This window comes from Haematobia irritans, chromosome 1, assembly GCF_050003625.1.
Source record: "Haematobia irritans isolate KBUSLIRL chromosome 1, ASM5000362v1, whole genome shotgun sequence".
NCBI classification, from domain to species: Eukaryota; Metazoa; Arthropoda; class Insecta; order Diptera; family Muscidae; genus Haematobia; species Haematobia irritans.
In genome coordinates this window covers 213,442,608-213,461,742 of record NC_134397.1, presented here as the reverse complement: position 1 = coordinate 213,461,742, position 19,135 = coordinate 213,442,608, and the positions used below count along the sequence as shown (strand labels likewise).

Sequence of the window (19,135 nt, the reverse complement as noted above, 5' to 3'; positions counted from 1 at the left end):
ATTTGGCATCTTGCCATTACGGTAAAATGGCCATGGAGTGGTACGCCGCCAACAACGTGCAGGTGGTTCCCAATGACAAGAATCCTCCCAACACGCCCAATTGAGAAATACTGGGCTATTGTCAAGCGGAACCTAAGGAAGACCAAAAAACTGCTAAGGACGAGCAGCAGTTCAAGGCAAACTGGCTTTCTGCGGCGAAGAAGGTGGACAAGGTGGCTGTACAAAATCTGATGGCAGGTATCAAGCGTGAGGCCCGGCAATTCGGATTTGGAAAAGCGAAAGCCTAACTGAATATTTTTCCTGAATTTTATACTAATTGAACTTGAAAAATAAATTTAATTTGATTTTTTAAATAAACGATTTCCCCGATTTACACGCGTTTTCCCTTGACCAAATTTTGACCGTATCACCCTTTAATAATGACCTGAATACTGCGAACTAAAAATACATGGTCAGGCGGACGAACACCAAGGGCGGTGGTTCTGAGTCGATCGGTATATATTTTATGAAGCTTAAAATCAATATTTCTTGTAGGCACATTTTTTTCGCAGATAAGCTGACCACTATGTAGTTTAGGATGCTGTACCCATACTTATGTGTGACACTGTACATTGAAGAAGTGTTGTTTGGCATTTATGTCTATTTCGGAAAATAGTATATGAATATCAGAATATTTCAAAAAATACTATGATGACCCAAAATGTATGTGGGTGGTGGTAGGTATAGAAAAATAAAATGAATTGTTCATTTTGTATTATTGCCCTAAATGTCTTTTCTCTTCCATAACATGGTAATATATTGTAGCTGTCTAGTTCCTTTTATAGACTTTGTGCCCCTCCCCTATGCGAATTTATGATGTATTTTCTTTAGCAATGTCTTAGAATTTCAATTCAAATAAATCCTTATTAATGACTGTTATTAAGTTTTGAACAAATAACAATAACTTTCATTAACCTTTTCTGTCTGCAATATTAGATCATCTATTTTACTCGTATTTATGTACAATGGGTTGATATGAAAACCATTAGACAATAGTTCAAATAATATAGCCAAATTAAAAGTTAAAACAGCAATTGAAAGAACAAATGCCAGGGCTGTACATTGAAAAAAAAAAAAAAAACTTTTTCCCTGTTTCAAAGATTTCGAGCCAAAGAATTCAAGTAGGGATATATTTAAGACATAATTATCTTTTAAATATTAGTTTCACATACTTGATACTAGGAAACCACTTAAATTTATTTGTTTTGTTTTTCGCCATGTGGTATCAAAATCCTTTAAAAACTTTAAAATTTCCTAATTACACAGTCAACATGTTCTTCAGTAGAACAAAATCAAGAACTACACCCCGTAAAAAGTGACCTCTTCTTTAAGTTAAAATGGACTCATTGTGAAGAAATTTGAACTTCGTCCTTAAAGTTTGTCCCAGACTGTTTCATAAGCAGTTGTCTATGGGGTAGTCCTACTAAGTTGTTCCAGGAAGTGTCCTTTGGGATGAGTCCAAGTCGTGTCCTAAAGTGTACATTTTCCCAGCCAATGACCGGTTCATTCCATACGCTTGGACCAGAACTGTGACTGATCCATACACACCAGGCACTAACCCTATACCGGTCCTTGGACTGATCCATTTCCCGTAGGGTACTTACAACATAGTTTCGCTGAGTAAATGAAGAGATTGTAGTCAAACGACATTCCACTTAGTCTTAATTTAAAGTCCTTTCTCTGAAAACCGAATTTATTAGAAGCATTGTGACATTGTCCCAAATGTCGGCCCTCAGAAAAAAAATTATTTTAGAAAACTTATTGTCGGATATCTACAATCAATCAACGAGTATTTTCAGCGCAAAAGGAGCACTTAACGGCATTCAATTTTCCTGTCAATGTTCTATAAATTGTTAATTTTATTACAATGATTTTTATACCCTGCGTCACACTGTGGAACAGGGTATTATAAGTTTGTACATATGTTTGCAACACCCAGAAGGAGACGAGATAGACACATGGTGTCTTTGGCAAAAATGCTCAGGGTGAGCTCCTTAGTCGATATAGCCATTTCCGTCTGTCCGTGAACACATTTATGTAATCAAAGTCTAGGTCGCAGTTTTAGTCCAATCAAATTTTGCACAAGTATGTGTTTTGGCTAAGAATAGATCCCTATTGATTTTGGAAGAAATCGGTTCAGATTTAGATATAGCTCCCATAAATATATTTCGCCCGATAAGGACTTACATGGTCCCAGAAGCCAGAGTTTTACCCTAATTTGCTTAAAATTTTGCACAAGACGAACAATTAGTACTATTGTCAAGTGTGCCAAATTTTATTGAAATCGGTTCAGATTTAGATATAGCTCACATATATATCTATCGCCCGATATGGACTAATACGGTCCCAGAAGCCAGAGTTTTACCCCAATTTGGTTGAATTTTTGCACTAGGAGTACAATTAGTAGTGTAGTCAAGTGTGCCAAATTTTATTGAAATCGGTTCAGATTTAGATATAGCTCCCATATATATCGTTCGCCCAATTTACACTCATATGACCACAGTGGCCAATATTTTACTCCGATTTAATTGAAATTTTGCACAGGGAGTAGAATTAGCATTGTTGCTATGCGTGCCAAATTTGGTTGAAATCGCTCCCATATATAGCTTTCGCCCGATTTACACTCATATGTCCACAGAGGCCAATTTTTTGCTCCGATTTAGTCGAAATTTTGCACAGGGAGTAGAATTAGCATTGTAGCTATGCGTGCCAAATTTGGTTGAAATCGGTTCAGATTTAGAAATATCTCCCATATATAGCTTTCGCCCGATTTACTCTCATATGACCACAGAGGCAAATATTTAACTCCGATTTAGTTGAAATTTTGCACAGGGAGTAGAATTAGCATTGTAGTTATGCGTGCCAAATTTGGTTGTAATCGGTTCAGATTTAGACATAGCTCCCATATATATGTTTTTCTGATTTCGACAAAAATGGTCAAAATACCAACATTTTCTATGTAAAATCGCCACTGCTTAGTCGAAAAGTTGTAAAAATGACTCTAATTTTCCTAAACTTCTAATACATATACATCGAGCGATAAATCATAAATAAACTTTTGCGAAGTTTCTTTAAAATTGCTTCAGATTTAAATGTTTCCCATATTTTTTTACTAACATTGTGTTCCACCCTAGTGCATTTTGAGTCTATAGATTTTCTAGAAGTCTATCAAATTCTGTCCAAATCGAGTGATATTTAAATGTATGTATTTGGGACAAACCTTTATAAAGGGTGGTTAAATTGTAAGGGCCGATGTTGAATGTGAACCACGCCAAGTTTTTTTTCCGAATTTTATTTGACATTTCTCTATTTCAGACTTACTCAATTTGAACCATGGAGAGATACACAATCCAACAACGTGTTAAATGGTTCCAAGAAATGGCAACAGTGGATGATCAATTTTCGAAGAAAATCATCTTCAGTGATGAGGCACATTTTCACCTCAGTGGATTCGTCAATAAACAGAATTGCCGCATTTGGGCGAATGAGAATCCAAGAGTGATTGTCGAAAAACCAATGCACCCACTAAGAGTGACTGTTTGGTGCGGTTTATGGACTGGCGGCATCATCGGGCCGTATTTTTTCCAAAATGAGGCCGGTCAGGCAGTTACTGTGAATGGTGTTCGCTATCGTGAGATGATAACGAACTTTTTATGGCCCGAATTGGAAGATATGGATGTGGACAATATGTGGTTTCAGGAGGACGGTGCCACTTGCCACACAGCTAACGAAACAATGGCTCTTTTGCGCAACAAATTCAATGGCCGTGTTATCACGTAATGGCGATGTCAATTGGCCGCCAAGATCATGTGATTTGACACCGTTGGACTTTTTTCTTTGGGGTTATTTGAAAGAAAAGGTGTACGCCGATAAGCCAGCAACAATTCAAGAGCTAAAGGATGAGATAAGTCGACACATTAACGGCATAGAACCTCCATTATGTCTCAGCGTCATCGAAAATTTGGACCATCGGATGGAGGTGTGCCACCGAGGTCGCGGCGCCCATTTGGCCGATATTTTGTTCCATACATAATTGAGTAATACCAATATATCATAATAAACTAAAATTACAATAATTTCCTAAATAGTTTGTGTTTTATTCAAAATCAACATCGGCCCTTGAAATTTTAACCACCCTTTATATAGCCCCAACACATTTGACGGATGTGATATTGTATCGAAAATTTAGATCTACAAAGTGGTGCAGGGTATAATATAGTCGGCCCCGCCCGACTTTCCTTACTTGTTTTGACTTTCCTTACTTGTTTTGTTTGTGGTTTGAACCCAAACACGATGGTAATTCTTCCAGGGATGAAAAAGACTGTTTTTCATATGTTTGGCTATAAACATTATATGTTTGGAACACAAATTTTTAAACACAATATTTTTGAGTGCAAGCATATAATTTTCATAAACTAGCATAACATGTTTGGGACATATATGTTAATATGTTAGAACATATTATGTTTGGGACATAAAATGTTTGTAAATATAATATGCTTGGATGCAAACATATATTAATTTAGAATTAGCCTATAAACATATATGTGTTTAGTAGCTTTGAGCGCTATTTAACAGGGAGCGATATTGAATTAAGTTGGTGGTTGTTGCTTGTTATTACAAAATTAACATTTTATTTTTCCTTGGGCAATTGATCAGCTACTTCTTTGATCCTTACAAACTGTGTGGTCCGCTGTTCGAATCCCCGTCCGGCAAAAGGTAAAATTAAAATAAAAAAATTGAATAATTTCTTCTACAATGTTTGTATTACAGAAAAAGGTGCTAAGAACTAAAAAATGTCTTGGAAGTGAGAAAGATGTGGGGGAATATACAATTAGACAGAAACAAAATTTTGAGCATTCAGGTTGAAAACCTATGTTGTTAGCACCTATATTACCTGTTTATTTTCATAATTCACTATGATTGTAAATATATAAATAAATAAATAAAATTTTGAGCACAATATTGTTTGGGAGAATTTTTTTAAGCATATAATATTTTTGGGTGCAAAATGCTTCCAAACATATTATATGTTCACAAAATAACATATTGTTTTTTGGAAGACAACATTATTGAATTTGGATGCAAAAATACAAAATGTTTGGAACTTAGACTACCCAAACATAAATTGTTTAGAAAAATATGCTTTCAAACATATTATATATTGGTAGAGATCAAACGTATAAATGTTTGGGCAATACCCAAGAATGTATATGCTTGAAGCAAAATATGTTTGGGAGTATATGTTACAGAAGCGATTTTTTGTGAGCGTGTACGTTTTCAATATCTGATATAGCCTTCATTTACTCCTGAAGAGCTTCTTTACCCAACTGTGTATAAGATCCATGGTATATATCCTATCCGATTTCATGTCCTTTAATAAATCTCAAACATTCGGTACACACCAATATTTCTTTATTTATTAGATTTCCATAAAATTTTTCCCAATACTTGTGCGTTAGCTGTAAGTGGGACAGGACTTATTTATTGTCTATTTTTAAAATCTCATTGATCGCATATATCATTTTTATGTAAGAAATTTTAGTTAAAAGTTTTTTTTTCTTTAACATCAAGACATGGAAAATAAAAAATGTGGGCTACAATCTCCATAATGATTTTCTTTGTCATATGGCCTTTATGGAGATGCTTATCCTATATAGATGTTCAATTTTATGGTGATTAAATGAGAGGGGTTTCCATTCTATAGTGGTTTGGGGTGTCGCCATTTAGCACTCATTCCCTGTCATCAATTCTATCTAAGCAGAGCTACGGCTTTTGCTATTGTGTTCTCTCAGTAGTTAATCGTCTGTAAACATTTAAAAGTTTTGTCCTAAATACGAATTCGAACGTCTTTTTTTTTTGGGGGGGTTCGTGATGGTGGTGGTAGTCTCCTCCAGTAGCAGCAAACTCTAAATATTGTTTGGGTGTAGCATTAATGCGATTTGTGATTGTGTTTGATTTACCAAGGATATGATTTTTTTCCTTTGGAAAGATTAGACAGGGGATGGAGTGGTATGCTCTTCGCTTTTTAAAATCATCGCCTTATCATCCGTTTATTGTTTTTCGATATTATTCAGTTTCAGTTTAACGATTACTATTGAGTTGAATATGATAAATCACGTTACGCTATCGCAATAATTATTGTCTCTTATGCTGTTTTCTTTTTTTGTTTGAGAATTTATTAAATAGTCATAATTTTGATTTATGTTATATCTTGAAAAGAAAGTGGAATAAAAGTATCCTAAGTAACACAACTGTTAACATTTTCATTATTTTATTCTGCTGTCTAACTTGTATGGATGGGTTTGCTGCTATGTTATTATGAAGTTTATCCACACGCTCACAAAAAATAGCTTCTGTAACATATACTCCCAAACATATTTTGCTTCAAGCATATACATTTTTGGGTATTGCCCAAACATTTATATGTTTGATCTCTTCCAATATATAATATGTTTGAAAGCATATTGGTCTAAACAATATATGTTTGGGTAGTCGAAGTTCCAAACATTTTGTATTTTTGCATCCAAATTCAATAATGTTGTCTTCCAAAAAACAATATGTTATTATGTGAACATATAATATGTTTGGAAGCATTTTGCACCCAAAAATATTATATGCTTAAAAAAAATTCTCCCAAACAATATTGTGCTCAAAATTTTATTTATTTATTTATATATTTACAATCATAATGAATTATGAAAATAAACAGGTAATATAGGTGCTAACAACATAGGTTTTCGACCTGAATGCTCAAAATTTTGTTTCTGCCCAATTGTATATTCCCCGACATCTTTCTCACTTCCACGAGATTTTTTAGTTCTTAGCACCTTTTTCTGTAATACAAACATTGTAGAAGAAATTATTCAATTTTATGATTTTTTTATTTTAATTTTACCTTTTGCCGGACGGGGATTCGAACAGCGGACCACACAGTTTGTAAGGATCAAAGAAGTAGCTGATCAATTGCCCAAGGAAAAATAAAATGTTAATTTTGTAATAACAAGCAACAACCACCAACTTAATTCAATATCGCTCCCTGTTAAATAGCGCCCCAAGCTACTAAACACATATATGTTTATAAGCTATTTCTAAATTAATATATGTTTGCATCCAAGCATATTATATTTACAAACATTTTATGTCCCAAACATAATATGTTCTAACATATTAACATATATGTCCCAAACATGTTATGCTAGTTTATGAACATTATATGCTTGCACCCAAAAATATTGTGTTTAAAAATTTGTGTTCCAAACATATAATGTTTTTGAAAATGTTATCGCCAAATAACAATTAGTTTCTTACAACGTTTTTATATTTGCCGTAAATAAAAATATTTTTATTATAAAACCACAGACGATTTCGCTTATACCAAGCGCGTCACTCTTCTGAAGAGCAAATGACTTTGCATTGTAAATATGAACATCTTGATGTAACGTCCCACGTTCCTTTTTTAAATTTCTCTCATCGAGGGGGAATTGAACTCACGATCAGAGATGGTCTGTATCAAACTTTTTTAGGTTTGCGACTGTCGCAAAGTTGTAAACGTCGTAAACGTCACATACGCGTCGTAAATGTAAAAAAAGTAACAAAAGTCGCAAACTGAAAATACTTTAGTCGCGTCGGCTAGCCAGCGAATTCGATGATATCCAAGACGATGGTAGGTGCGAAGAAGTTTCAATTCTTAGGAATGTTCACAATTTTCGGTTTTAGTCCCCACATTTTCCCTATTGCTTTTTGCACGAGTACAGGGTAACCGTGGATTTCCTCGTCCTTTCTTAGCTTTAAGTTCAGCCTTCTGTCCAATATAACTCCAAGGTATTTTACACACTCACTAACGGGAATTTCGATACCACCTAAGAAAATAGGCTTGACCATGGGAAAACTTTCACGAATTTCTGCAGAAACTCACAGCAAATGCTGTCAAACTAAATTAAAAAATGTTCAGGATTTCTTCTATTCAAAATTTGGTTTTCTACAGTAGGTTTACGACTTTTGCGACATACGTATTATACCGTCGCAAACGTATGTCGCAAAAGTCACAGTTTGTGACAGGCCAACCCTGCTCACGATCTCTTGAAACATCTAACGATATTATTTCGCAACAAGACATGCAAATTTTAATGCGCCCATCTTGAGCTTCGTATAGCGCTAAAGACAGTTTTGCAATTTTTAACAGGTTGGCTGAAAACTCCCCGGTCTGACACATAGATGGCTTCGCTAGTATTAAATGCATATTATTTTTATATAAAGGGTGATACGGTCAAAATTTGGTCAAGGGAAAACGCGTGTAAATCGTTTATTTAAAAAATCAAATTAAATTTCTTTTTCAAGTTCAATTAGTATTAAATTCAGGAAAAATATTCAGTTCGCTTTTCCAAATCCGAATTGCTGGGCCTCACGCTTGACACCTGCCATCAGATTTTGTACAGCCACCTTGTCCACCTTCTTCGCCGCAGAAAGCCAGTTTGCCTTGAACTGCTGCTCGTCCTTAGCAGTTTTTTTGGTCTTCTTTAGGTTCCGCTTGACAATAGCCCAGTATTTCTCAATTGGGCGGAGCTCTGGCGTGTTGGGAGGGTTCTTGTCCTTGGGAACCACCTGCACGTTGTTGGCGGCGTACCACTCCATGGCCTTTTTACCGTAATGGCAAGATGTCAAATCCGGCCAAAACAGTACGGAACAACCGTGTTTCTTCAGGAAAGGCAGCAGACGTTTATTCAAACACTCTTTCATGTAAATTTCTTGGTTGACAGTCCCGGAAGCTATGAAAATGCTGCTTTTCAAGCCACAGGTACAGATGGCTTGCCAAACCAAATATTTCTTTGCGAACTTTGACAGTTTTATGTGCTTGAAAATATCTGCTACCTTTCCCCTTTCTTTTGCCGTATAAAACTCCTGTCCCGGAAGCTGCTTGTAGTCGGCTTTGACGTAGGTTTCGTCGTCCATTACCACGCAGTCAAACTTCGTCAGCATCGTCGTGTACAGCCTCCGGGATCGCGCTTTGGCCGTCGTATTTTGTTTATCATCGCGATTTGGAGTCACTACCTTCTTCTAAGTCGATAGTCCGGCTCGTTTTTTGGCTCGATGCACGGTTGTAGACGATACACCCAGCTTATTTGCGGCATTTCGGAGAGAGAGAAGTTAGGGTTTCGCTTGAAACTACCGGCAACTCTCTTTGTCGTCTCAGCGGCTTCCGGTTTTCGATTTCCCTCCGATCCAGACTTCCTGGCTGTCGACAAACGTTCCCCAAACACTTTAATTACATTTGTAACGGTTGATTTGGCAACTTTTAGCGATTTTGCCAGCTTTGCGTGCGAGTAGCTCGGATTTTCGCGATGCGCGAGCAAAATTTTGATACGCTGCTTGGACGGCATTTTGACAACTGAAGAGTGAATTCCAAAATTAAAATAGGAGCAACATTCTACACACACACACCTTCAAAATGAGGGGTTTTCAGGGTTTTTAAATGCAAAATTGAAAGAAATACGTCAAGTTTATATTGACCAAATTTTGACCGTATCACCCTTTAATGCGCCCATCTTGAGCTTCGTATGGCGCTAAAGACAGTTTTGCAATTTGTACCTCCAAATTTTTCCTTCACACTACGAAATTTTCTTTTGCAAGTGAAAAAAAAAAAAATAATTATGTCTCATAAATTTTCTAGAATATGTCGAAAAATGTTTACTTATTTTTGTGAAGTCGACGCAGTGTAGTAACAAGTTTCTATTTTAGTTCATGGAATTATTATGTTTGGAGAAAGTTTTCTCTACGCTAATAATTTTTTGCAAACGTTAGTTAAATGAACTAAAAAACGGGAAAAAATTATACACAAATTAAAAATAGTTCGTTATTTCTGTAGATTTGCAAATTTTACTAAAAATGCGTCCGTATGTCATTAAAGACATTCTTGCAATTTTGAACTCCAATTTTTTCCTTCAAACTACAAAATTTTCTTCAACAAGTGAAAACAATTATTTATGTCTAATAATTTTTCTTGAATTCGTCGAAAAATATTTACTTATTTTTGTGATATTGGCATGATGCAAGCGCTTGTAATACTGTTTAGTTAAAATTTTCTAAAAATATTCAAAATTCGTTTTGTTTGTTATTGTTGGTTTATTCTTCAATCATTATTGTTGTTTTTGATTTCAGCTTAAAACCAGACATTGACTAAACTACAAGTTTAGCTTAACCAACAGAGGAAAAGTATGCTTGTCAAATTTATTTGGGCAAAGCCCTATAGACTGCAAGATGGTTGGATGTACAGCTGTTTCGGAATTGCCACATTTCTCATCAGCATCCTCTACTTGCAGCAAAACTATCAACCAATTATAAGAATAAATTCGGGTAATTCGCTCAACCCAAATTGAAATACACTTGAAACAGCTGTACATCCAACCATCTTGCAGTCTATAGGGCTTTGCCCAAATAAATTTGACAAGCATACTTTTCCTCAGTTGGTTAAACTGCACTTGTAGTTTAGTCAATGCCTGGTTTTAAGCTGAAATCAAAAACAACATTAAAATATTCAAAATTTTCTAAAATTAACCCAAAGTTTTCTTCCTGATGGGTTCACTGTTTTTTCAGTGTAGTTAAAGATTTTCTACTGCAAAGCCAACACGCTCACAAAAAATCGCTTCTGTAACATATACTCCCAAACATATTTTGCTTCAAGCATATACATTTTTGGGCATTCCCCAAACATTTATATGTTTGATCTCTTCCAATATATAATATGTTTGAAAGCATATTGGTCTAAACAATATATGTTTGGGTAGTCTAAGTTCCAAACATTTTGTATTTTTGCATCCAAATTCAATAATGTTGTCTTCCAAAACACAAAATGTTATTATATGAACATATAATATGTTTGGAAGCATTTTGCACCCAAAATTATTATATGCTTAAAAAAATTCTCAAAATTTTATTTATTTATTTATATATTTACAATCATAATGAATTATGAAAATAAACAGGTAATATAGGTGCTAACAACATAGGTTTTCGACCTGAATGCTCAAAATTTTGTTTCTGCCCAATTGTATATTCCCCCACATCTTTCTCACTTCCACGAGATTTTTTAGTACTTAGCACCTTTTTCTGTAATACAAACATTGTAGAAGAAATTATTCAATTGTATGATTTTTTTTAATTTTAATTTTACCTTTTGCCGGACGGGGATTCGAACAGCGGACCACACAGTTTGTAAGGATCAAAGAAGTATCTGATCAATTGCCCAAGGAAAAATAAAATGTTAATTTTGTAATAACAAGCAACAACCACCAACTTAATTCAATATCGCTCCCTGTTAAATAGCGCTCCAAGCTACTAAACACATATATGTTTATAGGCTATTTCTAAATTAATATATGTTTGCATCCAAGCATATTATATTTACAAACATTTTATGTCCCAAACATAATATGTTCTAACATATTAACAAACATGTTATGCTAGTTTATGAACATTATATGCTTGCACTCAAAAATATTGTGTTTAAAAATTTGTGTTCCAAACATATAATGTTTATAGCCAAACATATGAAAAACAGTCTTTTTCATCCGTGAAGTAATTCCAATGTGGGCGGTATATGAGCCACAGCTGGCCTCGTTTCGTATTTACTTTCTTTTTATCCAACTCATATTGCTTATAAAGGTGAAAGCTACAAAGTTTTTTCTTTCGCAAAAGATATTAAGGATAAAATTCTCCATTATAAAAATTGATGAATCTTCCTGCCATAGTTTTATGGTTTTCATCCCCAAAACCACATTTACTATACATTAGTGTTATTGAATTAAACCCTGCGAAAGGCCACTAAATATGTGTTAACACAATGTATGTTTATCCAATAGGATACTCGAAATTCATTTAACAGACATAAATTTATTAATATTGAAAGCAAACAAATACCAAACCCGAAAAAAGGCCATTACGACTACTAAAAATGTCATATTTTTCAAAATATCGAACACAAACAATGAAAGAAAAAACATAGGACATTGTCATCAATAAACTACCATAGATGATGACATGTAATTGAAATGGTGGTACGGTCATGTCATCATGTCAATATTGAAAAAGGTTTGTTTTTTTTTTTTTTGCAAGTTGCCGCTGCTGATAAGTGTTTCACAAAGGGAAGAGCAAAGGGAAAAAATCCCAATTGTATATCGAACTATTCTCTTGTATCACTGTGAATTAATAAGCAACCACCCAAAAATCCATCTACAAATTCTATAGTTTATCATTATAAGAATTACACTGACAGAAAATGTTACGGGAATTCAAGGATTCAAGTCTTTTTCAAAGATCTTAACATTGATTTTTTGATTTCTTGTAAATTTATTTCTATAAAAAAATATCAAAATTTTAATTCTATAGACAATCTTGTCAAAATTTTATTTCTATAGAAAATTTTGTCAACAGTTTTATTTCTATAGACAATCTTGTCAAAATTTTACTTCTGTAGAAAATTTTGTTAAAATTGTATTTCTATAGAAAATTTTCCCAAAATTTTATTTCTATAGAAAATGTTGTCAAAATTTTATTTCTATAGAAAGTGTTGTCAAAATATTATTTCTATAGAAAATTTTGTCAAAATTTTTTTCCTATGGAAGATTTTTTCAAATATTTATTTCTATAGAAGATTTTGTCAAAAATTTTTTCCTATAGAAGATTTTTTCAAATATTTATTTCTATAGAAGATTTTGTCACAATTTTATTTCTATAGAAAATTTTGTCAAAATCTTATTTCTATAGAAAAATTTGTCAAAAATTTATTTCTAGAGAATATTTTTTCAACATTTTATTTTTATAGAGAATTTTGTCAAAATTTTATTTCTATAGAAATTTTGGTCAAAATTTTATTTCTATAGAAAATTTTGTCAAACATTTATTTCTATAGAAAATTTTTCAAAATTTTAATTCGATATAAAGTTTTGTCAACATTTTATTTCTATAGAAAATTTTGTAAATTTTTACTTCTATAAATACAATTTTGTCAAAATTGTATTTCTATAGAAAATTTTGCCAAAAATTTATTTCTATAGAATTAGCTGTCAAAATTTTATTTCTATAGAAAGTGTTGTCAAAATTTTATTTCTATAGAAAATGTTGTCAAAATTTTATTTCTATAGAAAATGTTGTCAAAATTTTATTTCTATAGAAGATTTTTTCAAATATTTATTTCCATAGAAGATTTTGTCAAAATTTTATTTCTATAGAAAATGTTGTCAAAATTTTATTTCTATAGAAAGTGTTGTCAAAATATTATTTCTATAGAAAATGTTGTAAAAATTTTTTTCCTATAAAAGATTTTCTCAAATATTTATTTCTATAGAAGATTTTGTCAAAATTTTATTTCTATGGAAAATTTTGTCAAAATCTTATTTCTATAGAAAAATTTGTTAAAAATTTATTTCTAGGGAATATTTTTTCAACATTTTATTTTTATAGAGAATTTTGTCAACATTTTATTTTTATAGAGAATTTTGGTCAAAATTTTATTTCTATAGAAAAATTTGTCAAAGTTTTATTTCTATAGAAAATTTTGTCAAACATTTATTTCTATAGAAAATTTTTCAAAATTTTAATTCGATATAAAGTTTTGTCAACATTTTATTTCTATAGAAAATTTTGTAAATTTTTACTTCTATAAATACAATTTTGTCAAAATTGTATTTCTATAGAAAATTTTGCCAAAAATTTATTTCTATAGAATTAGCTGTCAAAATTTTATTTCTATAGAAAGTGTTGTCAAAATTTTATTTCTATAGAAAATGTTGTCAAAATTTTATTTCTATAGAAGATTTTTTCAAATATTTATTTCCATAGAAGATTTTGTCAAAATTTTATTTCTATAGAAAATTTTGTCAAAATTTTATTTCTATAGAAAATTTTGTCGAAAATTTATTTCTATAGAAAATTTTGTCAAAAATTTATTTCTAGAGAAAATTTTGTCAACATTTTATTTTTATAGAGAATTTTGTCAAAATTTTATTTCTATAGAAATTTTGGTCAAAATTTTATTTCTATAGACAATTTTGTCAAAATTTTATTTCTATAGAAAATTTTGTCGAAAATTTATTTCTATAGAAAATTTTGTCAAAAATTTATTTCTAGAGGAAATTTTGTCAACATTTTATTTTTATAGAAAATTTTGTAAAAATTTTATTTCTAGAGAAAATTTTGTCAAAATTTTATTTCTTTAGAGAATTTTGTCAAAATTTTATTTCTAAAGAAAGTTTTGTCAACATTTTATTTTTATAGAAAATTTTGTCAACATTTTATTTTTATAGAAAATTTTGTCAAAATTTTATTTCTTTAAAGAATTTTGTCAAAATTTTATTTCTAAAGAAAGTTTTGTCAACATTTTATTTCTATAGAAATTTTGGTCAAAATTTTATTTCTAAATTTTATCAAAATTTTATTTCTATAGAAAATTTCGTTAAAATTTTAATTCTATAGACAATTTTGTCAAAATTCTATTTCTATAGAAAATTTTGTCAAAATTTTATTTCTATAGAAAATTTTGTCAAAATTCTATTTCTATAGAAAATTTTGTCAAAATTTTATTTCTATAGAAAATTTTGTCAAAATTGTATTTCTATAGAAAATTTTGCCAAAATTTTATTTCTATAGAAAATTTTGCCAACATTTTATTTCTATAGAAAATGTTGTCAAAATTTTATTTCTATAGAAAGTGTTGTTAAAATTTTATTTCTATAGAAGATTTTTTCAAATATTTATTTCTATAGAAAATGTTGTCAAAAATTTATTTCTAGAAAAAGTTTTGTCAACATTTTATTTTTATAGAGAATTTTGTCAAAATTTTATTTCTATAGAAAATTTTATCAAAATTTTATTTCTATAAAAGATTTTTTCAAATATTTATTTCTATAGAAGATTTTGTCAAAATTTTATTTCTATAGAAAATTTTGTCAAAAATTTATTTCTAGAGAACATTTTTTATAGAGAACTAGCGTAACCCGGCCCGCTTCGCTGCGCCTTCCGAAGCGTATGTGTAGGAACATTTTGCGTTAACTTAGTCAACCATATCCTTCGTGCTCAAAACAAATTCGAAAAGATTTGAATTCTTTCAAACAAATCGGACTACTTGCTTTTTCGTTTATAGGTACAAATACGGCGGATATGCATATGTAAAACGGTTCGTCTTAAAAAATGTCGAGGAGAGGGTGTACCCTTTCCTCCAAATTTTTTAAATAATGTTCTGTATTCAAGTAGTTGGACAATCTTCTATATTTCTTGTGAATTTTAAGTGTGGTTTTCAAGGAAAGGTATCCTTCTCCTCAACATATCTGAAAATTAAGCACTTTATTATAATAACATATGAGTACAAAGAATTACTGTTTCCCATCCAATAAATCGGAAAAAAGCTAAAATGTTGGAAAATGATGCTACGTTGGCTGCCAATTTCATGTAAATTTAAGTTCTTTACTAAAAAGAAGTCGGGCAGAATCATAAAATTATGTACCGAGTTCCCATTTACGGACAACCATCTACTTTCAATTTAAGAAAAAAACGGAGAAAAGGGAACCCTCTCCCCACCTTCGCTCCTCTCCGACCTGATATCGGACTATCACGTACCCTATATTAATTTCACAACTACTCAATGGTCCCTATAAATTCTATCGAAGTAAATCGACAAAGTTTATTTCAATTTTCCCCTTCCCCAACCAGATATCGAAAAATCATATACTAATTTAAAAATCATGTATAAATTTAATCACCTCTTCCCACGTTCCCTGTAAATTTCAAGTAGATAGGAGATGTTTAAATTTTGCTCTATTGTTTTAAAGGGACGTCACTTTCCCCCATACAATATTGACAAACACCGTAGTGAATAGCACACCTGACCTTCCCTGACTGCTTTTGTAAATTTCAAGAAAACTTAAGAATTTTTTTTTTTTGCAGTTTCAGAGGAGGACCTCCTCCCCGATCAAATATCGAAAAGTGATGTAGCGTATCTTTTGTAAACGTCCCAGAAAATGTCAAGCAAATTATAAGCCCAAACGGACAGCCTCTCTTCCGTCCAAATATCACAAAATCAGGTATCAACTATTAATATCGTAACCTCCCCAGTCCTCTGTAAATTTCAAGTAACTCGGTAAAGTTTAATTGTTTCTCTTTAACATATGTACTTAAGAGAAGCGGATGTCTCCCTATGCCCTTTTATTTTTATTAAAAAATCAGGAACCTGATATAAATTGCATAACCTCACACATTTTTTCCGTAAAATTTCAGTCGGGGGAGTTTAGTTTTGGTTTCACTGTACTTTAAAAAAAAGTCGGGCAAAGGGGTGGCCCCCCTCCCCGACCGAATATCGAAAAATAATGTAGCGGATTTTTGTCTAGATGCCAACCTCAACATTCAATGAAAATTTCAAGCAAATCGCATGATTTTGTTCCAAGTTTCAAAAAGTAGGGCAAGGGAGAGGTCCCCCTCTCCGTCCACATATGAAATCATCAGGTACCCCATATTAATTACATAACCTCACCGCATGTTCTCTGTAAATCTGAGATAATTTAGAGAATTTTGGTTTCTTCACTGTACTTTAGAAAAAGTCGAACAAAGGGGAGGTCCCCCTCCGCCAACAAATATCGAAATATAAAGTAGCGGATCGTTGTCTAGATGCCAACCCCAACCTTCAATGAAAATTTCAAGCAAATCGTTCAACTTTGGTCCAATTTTCAAAAAGTCCGACAAAGGGGCGGCCCCCCTCCGCGAACAGGTGCCAAAAAATGAGGTACCCTATTTTCACCACATGAACGCCCCCTACGATCTCTGAAAGTTTCAAGTAAATCGGTTCAGCCCTTTCGGAGCCAACTCGGAACATACAAACAAACAAACAATCAAACAAACATAGATTGAATTTTATATATATAGATTATTTCTATAGAAAATTTTGTCAACATTTTATTTCTATAGAAAGTTTTGTCAAAATCTTATTTCTATAGAAAATGTTGTCAAAATTTTATTTCTATAGATATTTTTGTCAAAATTTTATTTCATTCGTTTTGTTTTGTTATTGTTGATTTTTTCTTTAATCATTGTTGTTGTTGTTTTTTTTTTTTTTTTTTGATTTCAGCCTAAAACCATGTATTGACTAAACTACAAGTGTAGCTTAACCAACAGAGGAAAAGAAATTTATTTGGGCAAAGCCCTATAGACGGCAAGATGGTTGGATGGACGCACGTTTCGGAATTACCACATTCCATCCTCTACTTGCAGCAATACTATCAACCAATTATGAAAATAAATTCAGGCAGTTCACTAAACCCAAAAGTGAACCACACTTGAACCTTCCGAAAAAAGGTAGCCGGCTTATGCCGAAATAAATTCGTACGAACATATCTCTTTTCCTTTGCCACCGTCAAATCATCGATTTGAGTGCAGTTGGCGGGGTTTATTTTGAGCGTGCTTCCTCTTTTCCCATTCGTTTTGTTTTGTTATTGTTGGTTTTTTTTCTTTAATCATTGTTGTCGTTTTTGATTTCAGCCTAAAACCATGCATTGACTAAACTACAAGTGTAGCTTAACCAACCAAAAAAATTATTTCTATAAAAAAATTTGTCCAAATTTTATTTCTTAGAAAATTTTGTCACAATTTTATTTCTATAGAAAATTGTGTCAAAATTTTATTTCTATGGAGAATTTTGTCCAATTTTTTTTGCTATAGAAAATTTTATCACAATTTTATTTCGGAAGAAGTGTATATTTTTTTCAGGGTACAACATCATTTATGCCCCTAACTACCCATTATTTATAAACTCAAAATATGAAAGACACATAAACAGTTAAGCGAACCAAAAGCAATGGCATTCAAACAATCAACAGCGTAAAAGTGAAAGCCTGCGTGAAACTCTCACATATACGGAAAAAAGTAGCAAATTCAACCAACCATGCAATAACTACATACATCCCCTTGAAAATACCATTCCCTTTATATCCTGAAGGTTCGTCCTGCATAATGTCAAGGGAGGGAACCATGCTGAGATTCAACATAATTTCTAATAACATAAACAGGATGTCGTAGAAAATCGAATCATATGTGAAATGGAATATCAAATGCCAAAAGGGTTATCCTTAATGCCGCTTCTCTTCTAGTGTTGTTGCAGGCAGCAGTGTGTCATACAAATGGAGAGTAGGGGTAGTGCCATAATTTCCTATCAAAAAACTATTACAAAATATTGAAATACTCCCATATAGATTTGAAATTATATTTATTGCATTTTAGGATTACGTTTATTCAGGAGTAAAAGGAAGGATTCTGAAGAAATGGCACGCGTTTCGAATTCCTGTTCCCGAATAGTGTTGGTTGTTCTACCAGTCAAATACTTGGTCAATGCTATTAAATAAATATAATATTTGATTTAGTATGTCAACCCTTTTACCCCAAAGGAGAGCGGCATAAGTTTATCTCAAATATGGGACAACTAGAAAGTGAAATTCTGTGTTATTTCTAATGCAGGATATTGGAAAGAACCCTAAGGATCACATCATAAATGTATGAGTTTTTTTTTTTCTTTTTTTTGTTGCCATGAAATCCTAGTTAGAAGATATTATTAAATTATTCGGTTTATTGGGTAAAAACATTCATAATGAATTTATATGTTGATTCTGTGTGATTCGGATGGCATTTTTACATAGTTTGGGGTTACAGAGTTTAAGAGCTCTTCATATAAATTAAGAAAAAAAACTATGCAAGCGAATTCACTGGGATATAGTTCAACAAAAAAATTTTGGGTTACTCAATATTTTTAAAATGTTATCAATTTGATAAAAGTCAAAAAAGTAAAATTACCTATTTTTTCAAACATTGCATCCAGTTTGTATCCCGGGATTTTTCGAGATCCCGAAAAAATAATCCAAATTTGTGGCTCTTTAGTAACATATTTTTATACCCACACTGAAAAAACAGTGAACCCTTTTCCATTGCAAAATGAACTAAACTGTAGTAATATTGACCATGATTTAGCCCTTAAGATTTTTTTCAACTTGTCTAGTTTATAATTCTCTTAACTTTTAGTTAATCTATAACATTGTATTTTAGTTCATTTTTACAACACCATAAG

At 32.0% G+C, this 19,135-nt stretch overlaps 2 protein-coding genes across 2 annotated transcripts in view; one reads left to right on the top strand and one right to left on the bottom strand.

The window, feature by feature from the left end:
* LOC142234674 (uncharacterized) overlaps positions 1-17,902 on the top strand; it is a 38,335-nt gene extending 20,433 nt beyond the window's left edge. The window contains exon 3 of the mRNA XM_075305852.1: positions 17,846-17,902. Within this exon, the coding sequence (XP_075161967.1) occupies positions 17,846-17,902 (57 nt within the window). The remainder of the gene's footprint in view (positions 1-17,845) is intronic.
* aralar1 (calcium-binding mitochondrial carrier protein aralar1) overlaps positions 1-19,135 on the bottom strand; it is a 510,884-nt gene that overhangs the window by 26,087 nt on the left and 465,662 nt on the right. The window lies entirely within an intron of this gene.